Source organism: Zingiber officinale, chromosome 7A, assembly GCF_018446385.1.
Source record: "Zingiber officinale cultivar Zhangliang chromosome 7A, Zo_v1.1, whole genome shotgun sequence".
NCBI lineage: Eukaryota > Viridiplantae > Streptophyta > Magnoliopsida > Zingiberales > Zingiberaceae > Zingiber > Zingiber officinale.
The window spans coordinates 142,363,551-142,371,838 of record NC_055998.1 but is presented as its reverse complement, the minus strand read 5'-3'; the positions used below and the strand labels follow the sequence as shown (position 1 = coordinate 142,371,838).

Genomic DNA, 8,288 nt, shown 5'->3' with positions numbered 1-8,288 from the left:
CACAATGCCAAAACACTACTTCAACAACTGAAGGCTCGCAACTTCAGATATTTACAAGTTGTCGATATAGTTTTATTTACAGTTTTATAATTGTAGTTTTTATATATAATATTTGTAATCTTTCTTCAACTTACTAGTGGATTGTCTATCGAAAGCACTCTCATGTACGGGTCTTAGAGTAGGAGTCGTCACAGACTCCGAATTTCACTACGTATCTCTCGAAAGTTTTTAAATAAACGTAAAAGTCACGAGCGTTATTCAACCCCAGCGTAACAATCCTATGCACACTTGATTCATCAATGCAATTATTTGATGGCTAATGGGTCAAAAAGGCAGATACGGTTGTAAAATCATATGAATATAAGTTTGTCCAAGATGCTTGTCAGAAAGAAACTATTATAGTTAAATAGCTTTGATAATACAAATATTTAGAATTATACTCATGTATTTAATTCATTTTATTCATTTAGAAGATACAAATAGAAATCTGAATATGGTTATCAGATGTCAAAATCAGAAATTGCATATCCACGGCTAACATTATGTTTGTTTTTGACATACTTTTTTAGGAGTGATTCAGTAACACATATCAAAATTTATATTGTATATCGTACCAAAAAATTTGGTATAATAAAAATCTCTAGCTAAAAACTGGGCAATTTCAAACTTAAAACTTTTCTAATTTCCATTGTTATATTGGACATTAACTATTATTTTATTACAAATTCAATTTTTGATTTGCTTGTTTTTGCCAGGTACAGTTCTAGGGAACCTTGATGAATTTGTTAGTATGGATTCACATTGACCTCTCGACAAGATTCAATAGGGAAAAAAAACTGACTGTCCATCCATCAATTCACCTTTCAATAGAGAGATTCCTTTCATCAATCGACACAATATAAATTTCTTCTTGTGTTGAGAAAGCAATGTCATTATTTCTATTGACTTCTAAATCTAATGTAGTTGTTCTCCAAGTTGAACTAACTCCAAATTGTGTAGTTTTTCATTTGTTCAATATTTATAATTTCACACAATTAATTTATGGTCTAGTAGCTTTAACATTTTGCATTCATTAACATTTATTTTTACGTATAAATAATGCCACATCTTAAATGCATATTGTTTGTTAGTGATATCAGCAATACTAAAAATTTATCAATTGGCACGGTCAAAATTAACTTGAAGTAGTTGAAAGATATAAAGAATGTAAATGTACAGTTAAATTTCGATAAATGAATATTTGATAAAGTAATAATCTTGTTTATATAATAATTTCTTTCGATCACTACTTAAGCTAATGGACTAAAGTAATAATCTCGTTAAATACATTAAGTAATAAATATATTTAAATCTCAAGGAACTAATGAAAATATAAATTAATAATTATTCAATTCCATATGTTTATATATACCAAAACCTTTTAATCAATCGACAATACTCATACAAGAAGTCATTTTTTCTTAAAAAATTATCTATAGTTGATTGTTTTTTCTTTCCACCTAAACCAAAATGAACACCATCCTTAATTTTTTATAGCGTATACACAAAGTCTGATATATCATGCTATTTCACTTAGTTTTTGTAACATTTACAAATTAAATTAAATCAAATCAATTTTTAGTTTAATTTTTGGGAATTTACAGTAACACTAATGGAGAAAGAATTAATAAATGGTAAAACCTCCTATTTTTTCATTATAAATGGTAAAATTTCTTCATTTTAATAAATGGTTTGTCTAGATAATTCCCACACGCGTCACGAACCCTAGAATTCTGCCAGATGTGCCCGAACCGATCAAAACGGAGACAGAATAGAAATCGGATCGAAGAGGGGAGAAGCGGGCGAGATAGAAGAGTGTTCGAGAGAGAAAGGGCTGCTTCGATTCAACCCCTTCGCGCTTCCCTGCTGCGGAAAGGTACGATCTTTGCCCCTCTGCTGTTTCTTTTCCTGTAAAGTAGATGGATTGGTTCACTTTCACAGTCGCGTAAAGTAGAGAGGATTCGGGAGCCATCGAGCAGAAGCTCAGATCTGGCGAGCGAATCGTGGTCGCAAAAGCCGCTCCGAGCTTCTTCTCTTTTTCCTCACTAATACAAAACCCTAGATTTCGATCTTGCTTGTCTTTTGCTGTTGTTGTGATTGCGATTCCCCTATTGAATGCTCGCTACGCTACTGATTGCGGTGTTGAATATCTCATTTTGATGCAACTTTTTTGAGATTCTTGGATTGGTAGATGATATTTGGCTTGTATGATCCTTCGATTAATATTAAATTCTGTTCTTTCTTCCTTATCAGGCACCGGATTCTGGTTGAACACTGTTTTTTGTTCCTTGGCAGAAAAAAGGTGCAGAAGGAGAATTGTGATATAGATTCTTTTCTCCAAGCCCTTGTTCATATATCTTGCAATTGTAATATCAAAATTTGTTCTTTCTTCCTTATCAGGCTCTGAATTTCTTCAACACATTGAATCAACTATTTGATTGGTCGAACACTGTTTTATTGTTCCTTGGCAGAAGAAAGGTGCAGAAGGAGAATTGTGATATAGATTCTGAGTTATTGGGGATTCTTTTCTCCAAGCCCTTGGTCATCATATATCTTCGAGTTGCTGATACAGAGGGATGGGAAAGCCGCTGATATTCGAAATATTGGAGAAACCCGCGACTAGCTGTATCATCACTCTGTGCTCCGCGATTTGGTTCTACATTCAGAAGAAGAACATTGGATACACGAATGTGGGATTGAGCTATGAAACAGCGATTGAAGGGCAGTATTGGAGGATCTTTACCTCTGCATTCTCCCACATCAGTGTGGTGCATTTGGTTTTCAACATGAGTGCACTTTGGAGCCTAGGAGTGGTAGAGCAGTTAGGCCATTTGGGACTTGGGATCGGGTTCTATCTCCGGTACACTCTCGTTCTGATACTCGTGTCGGGATTGCTGGTTCTGTGGACTTACCATCTCTTGATTCAGAAATTCAAGTTGGATCATTTCCGAAGAGTGACAGCCGTCGGTTATTCATGTGTGGTATTCGGGTGGATGACTATCCTCGCAGTGAAGCAGCCGTCCTCAAGTCTGAATCTATTTGGAGTTCTCTCTTTGCCGATCAGCTTTGCGCCCTTTGAATCGCTGATCTTCACGTCCATAATTGTGCCGCAGGCAAGTTTCATAGGCCATTTGTCGGGTATTATCGTCGGCTACTCAATAGCCTGGGGGTTGATTCATGGCATGAACAATTACTGGACTGTTTCATTGTTTGGGTGGCTCGTACTCCTGTTGGCTCTGAGCTTAAAGCGAACGGAGACTCTTGATCTTTCATTCATCGAGATTGAACCTATAGCCGATTCTTCGCTGCCCTCATTCGGTTTTCTTTCGGGTAATGGCCGTACGCTGCAAATGAATGTAATACCTAATAGAGGCGCGGAACTCGTGTAAGTCATCAATATCACTACAAGATGATTGATCATCACATAGCAATTGCTACTAGTATAGTGTTGTTTTCATTGATTTTCTTGCGGAAAAGTGATTGTCTTATCGGAGTGCTAGTGAATTTCGAACAAAAGACTTGTTAAGTTCATCTGATCGTGTCATTTGATGTTGGAGTTGTGTATATATTGGATAGTTCTCTTTGTAAAATATCTTTCCGGTTACTCGGGCACGACACTGATAACTAGCTCGCCGGCATTCTCGTCGGAGGACAATCCGATGAATATTTAGCGGGTCATTCCTGAGTAGAAGATCTATGTATACTAGTTTTAATTAGAACTAGTATATATTAGTTTGGCGATTTTTATTTTTATTATTTTAAAAACATTTTTTTCTTCTAATTTTAATAAAAAAAACCATCCACACTATTATAGCAATTTTCATAATAAAATTTGACTGTATATTTTAATTTTATTCTCGCACATATTTACCCAAATTATCTATTTGTCGGATTTTGAGATCCTACATGATTCGTTATCGTGCAGCGAGGAAAAAGATCCGATCCGATAAGGGTTTCAACGACCCCTTTGCCAATATGCTCTCCTCCCTCCGCCGACGCCCCTTCGCCCCTCCACTCCCCTCCGCCGAGCTCCTTCCGATCCGTTTCTCCCGTTTCCGCGTATCCCCACCTCCTCCGCTGCCCTCTCCACCACCGCCCCCTTCGATGGTGTCATCGGCGGGGATTCTCCTACTGTGTCCGAAAAGGATGGAGATACGGTGGGATACCGACACAGAACTTGTTTCATTATTGTATGGATTGATTACACGATATTATATGAATCTATGGTATATATTTGTATTATATTATATAACACACGGAACGTATCTACATTGAACATATATTCATGTATTTCTTTCAAGCTTTAATTCTATCGATTTCGACCTTCTAGATTTTATTTATTTGACTTTTTCTTTAACTTCTTCCACATTTATGAATCCATCTAGTAGTAGTTGAAATAAAAGAACGTTGAAAAAACAAAAGCCGCCGAAAGTGGAAGAAGCTGCAAGGTGGAACGACAATCGCCTGTTCAAATCAACTTTAAAAAAAATCAAAAATTTCATACTACTAAAAAGATTTAATCAACTCTAAATTTGTTCTTTTTTTATTCCAGATGAGACAATAACTAAAGCATAACTAAAGAGCCATAGAAAGAACACCACTCGAGGAATGGATCATGATCAAGTATTACAACATTTAAAATGCAGACTAAATCAGAAAAAAAAATTAGGAAAAAAAACTAGAAGAAATGCTTAGATGCTGATGATGATCATTCAATTTCCTCTCCTCAATTACTGGAGCTTGGATACTTGCAAGATCCATAACCTGCAGACATGATCAGTGTTCTTCAGTTTAAAAAAGAAAGGGTCAACGCAATAGTAGTTTATTCTGTCATCATCAGGCTCCATTTGATTCAATCATTCATAAAAAAGCCAACCAATAATGACAACATTAAATCAAGCCAAAAGCACACACAAATATTCAATGTGTGTCAGCATCAACATTGCTGACCTTCCAAGTTGTTTTGGCACACAATTAATAAACTAATTTAGAGATTTGTCAAAGATTTAGGCTAAATATAAAAATGATTAAGTTAATCCATCTCTTAATCTTGTAATATGCTCAAAAGAAGAAAATACTTTCTTTTCTAAACCATACACTCAAAGAACCATGAAGGAATGGAAGGGAGACTGAAGATAAAATGGTTCCTCTATTCTATTTGCTTTAAGTAATCCATCAAAAAAGAGGAGGCCAAACCTGTCATTCCATGCTAAATGTAGACAAGTTTTTTTTTTTTTTTGTATGATCAATTATGGTTCTCAAAATAGATCCATTAGCGAAATTTCTTTATCCTTTCTCTTGACTTCATCTACTCTGGTTCATGTGTCGTCTCCTTAAACCTTAAACCATCATCCTTGGTATGGATGCAAGGAAATCAGAGGAAAATTTGTATGGATTTCTCCTATTCCTTCGTTTCCCTTATTCCCTTGTTTCTTTCCTTCCTAATAAACAAATTGCACAATATGTTTCCTTCACTTCCCCACTTCAAATTTGATTTAGATGCAAACAAAATGGGAGAAAATTTTCACATGGACTTCTTCTAGTTCTTTCATATCTCTTATTCCTTTCTTTTTCTCCTTCCGAGCGAGCAAAGCTCCCAATACTTCTCCTTCACTTCCCCTCTTATCTAGAGTTTTCGAAATCAAATAAAATGAACTCAAGCGGAGAGAATCAAAGACCGATCTAATACATTGGAATGATGACTTAGAGAACTTAATTCTTTTCATCCTTCCGCACGCACCGGTTCCTAAACCCGCAACTCCTATCTTTCCACCCAAGTAAACAAATGAATCACTTCAAGAACTTCACCTTCTCTTCATCCCCAAAATTAATACATTTATTTCGTTCTCGAAGATTTCATTCTAAGTGACTTCAACCATCATTCAATCTATAATGAAAAGAATGGTATTTAGTTCAGTGTGGCATTTGGTCGAACAGGTCATGAGCAGAGTAATTCAGGTATTTAGTTCAGTGTGGCATTTGGTCGAACAGGTCATGAGCAGAGTAATTCAGGTATTTAGTTTCAGTGAGGCATAACGTCGAACACGAGGAGAGCAGTAAAGTGGAGGGGGTGAGGGAGCTTACTCGGGTCCTTCTTGGTCTGCACGGCGAGCCCGTCGAAGAAGCACGTGCCGCCGCCCCGCCGGAACTGCTGCCAGTAGGCGTTGAAGGCGTAGTTGGCGTGCGCCGCCAGCGTGTTCGGGTAGTAGCACGCGCCGCCGTGGCGGATCGCGTCGCACGTGCCGTTCCCCTGTCCGCACGCGTACGCCACCGCTTCCCCCACAGCCGTCGCGTTCGCCGCCCGCCGCCTCCCGCAGTCGAGCACGCACCAGAGCTTCCCTTTGTAGGGCTCGTTGTTCTCCGCCGGCGGCAGTGGCGGGTACGACTCCACCGGCCGCCGCCCGCTGAGATCAATCGGGTAAATCCTCTTCCCGTTAGGGTAGAGAAGTCCCCAGTGGCGCTCGGTTCCCGGCCCCGGCTTCTGGTTCTCGTTGTAAAGGGAGAATATGAACACCGGCATCGCTTCACCCGGCCGAGCCGGCGTCCCCACCGCCGGCCGCGCGGCCAGCCTCCGTGCGAGGTTGCGGTTGTAGATCGCTGCGTTGTGGATGTTGGCCCCGATCTGGTCCAGGTCGCCGCCGTTCGGCCACCCCGTCTCCGCGATCGCGATGCGGACGTCGCGGAACCCTAGCCGACTCATTGCCGCCGCCACGGCGTCGAGCATTTGGTCGAGCAGGTTGGTATAGGTCAATTTGCTCCCCGGGTCGAAGTAATTTAAGCTGGAATTGGCGGCGAAGAGGGCATAATCGAGGTTGATGGCGGTAGGTTCTCCCGCCCAGGCAAAGTAAGGGTAGGCGTCGACGAAGTAGAAGGAGCGCGTCTTGCGGAGGAACTGTAACATAGGGCGCATCACGGAATCGGCAATGTCGGCGCGGAACTTGCCGGCGGAGGGCGGGTAGGAGACAGAGAGGGCGTCCATGGCGAGAGTGGTGCCGACCTTGACGTCGCGGAGGGATCGCGCCACGAGGGCACGGCGGACGTTGACGATGGCGGGGACGAGGAAGGGCCAGGTGGAGTTGGCTATGTCCCGGTAGGAGAGGATCTCGTTGCCGACGAGGAGGTAGCGGATGCGGACGGCGCCGGCGAAGGGGGCGACGTAGGTGGCTACCCAGGCGTCGGCCATGGACGCGTTGGTGCCGATGGACGGGATGAGGTCGTTTGGCACCATGATGGACACGCGGAGTCGGGTGCCGGCGAGAGCGCGTAGGATGGCCGGGTTAGCGTCATAGATCTTGACGGCGCCTGCGCCGATGGACCGGATCAGCTCCACGGAGCGGACATGGGAAGGGAGGTCGTCGCCGAGGGTGCCATAGTCGACGCCCAACCTCGCAAAGCTCCCACCTTTCGCTGCCACAACAACCAACAAAAAAAACAAAAAAACTACGCCTTTGACATCGGGAAGCAACAAAAATTCCGAACTTCGTAGAACAGAGCGCCATTTCTGTACCTGTGGAGCAAAGGACGCAGAGGAAGAAGACGAAGAGGAAGAAGGGGGGAAGCCACGGCATGGCGAGATACAGGTGCACTGGTTCCTTCCTCCTGCTTTAGTTCTCTGCGACTTCGTTTCGGTTTGTGAAGGCCTTTAGAGGAACGTTAGAAAAGAAAAGGTTGGAGCTTTTAGGGTTTACAGGAAATAACTCAGCAGGAAAAGGATGAAAAAGCATTCACGGTGAGTTGAGCTACCAGATCTACCGCCGAGAGAGAGAGGGAGAGGGGGGAAAGACAGACGCTTTTAAAATGCGAGCTGCAGCTGCGGCCTTTGCTTTGGGAGTGTGTGAATAAAGAAAGTCTACAGCGAATAAAGAAGGGAGAGAGAGAGAGGCGAACGCCACGGTGTTCGATATCCCGAAGGTGCAGGCGGGCTCCATCGACCCCGCCACGTGGAACGACGGGAGAAAAGTGACCGTTGGATGTGAAAATAAAATTCGGTAATTTAATAAAAAAATTCATCAGTCAACACTATTGTATATGATTAAATAGTGTATTTAATTTATGAGAAAAAACTAGAACAGTTTGTGTTACATCATCAAATTTAATATAAAATTAACATCAACATATTTCTATTCATCCATCAAAATAACCAATTTATACTTATTATTTTCTTTATCTTTACTTATAAGATATTTAAATGTAATTATTATTTATTATAAATTTAAATTAAATATATTTAGTAGTATATTTAAATTTTA

At 41.0% G+C, this 8,288-nt stretch overlaps 2 protein-coding genes across 5 annotated transcripts; one reads left to right on the top strand and one right to left on the bottom strand.

The window, feature by feature from the left end:
* Nucleotides 1-1,732: 1,732 nt before the first annotated feature.
* Nucleotides 1,733-3,603, top strand: LOC122003065 (RHOMBOID-like protein 13). 4 transcript variants are annotated; one of them, XM_042558500.1, is made up of 3 exons: nucleotides 1,733-1,915; nucleotides 2,293-2,341; nucleotides 2,511-3,603. In XM_042558500.1, exon 3 carries the CDS (start codon nucleotides 2,616-2,618, stop codon nucleotides 3,426-3,428), a length of 813 nt encoding a protein of 270 aa, XP_042414434.1. In that variant the 5' UTR covers nucleotides 1,733-1,915; nucleotides 2,293-2,341; nucleotides 2,511-2,615; the 3' UTR covers nucleotides 3,429-3,603. The 4 variants fall into 4 exon arrangements, with proteins under 4 accessions (XP_042414434.1, XP_042414433.1, XP_042414435.1 ...); XM_042558499.1 differs by having other exon boundaries at nucleotides 2,440-3,603; XM_042558501.1 differs by having other exon boundaries at nucleotides 2,293-2,405.
* Nucleotides 3,604-4,554: 951 nt separating this feature from the next.
* On the bottom strand, nucleotides 4,555-7,891 carry LOC122003064 (probable glucan endo-1,3-beta-glucosidase A6). Its single transcript, XM_042558498.1, has 4 exons — nucleotides 7,783-7,891; nucleotides 7,547-7,679; nucleotides 6,124-7,446; nucleotides 4,555-4,803 (listed from the first exon to the last, which is right to left on the bottom strand). The coding sequence occupies exons 2-4, from the start codon at nucleotides 7,605-7,607 to the stop codon at nucleotides 4,766-4,768; spliced, it is 1,422 nt and encodes a 473-aa protein (XP_042414432.1). The 5' UTR covers nucleotides 7,608-7,679; nucleotides 7,783-7,891; the 3' UTR covers nucleotides 4,555-4,765.
* Nucleotides 7,892-8,288: the final 397 nt, after the last annotated feature.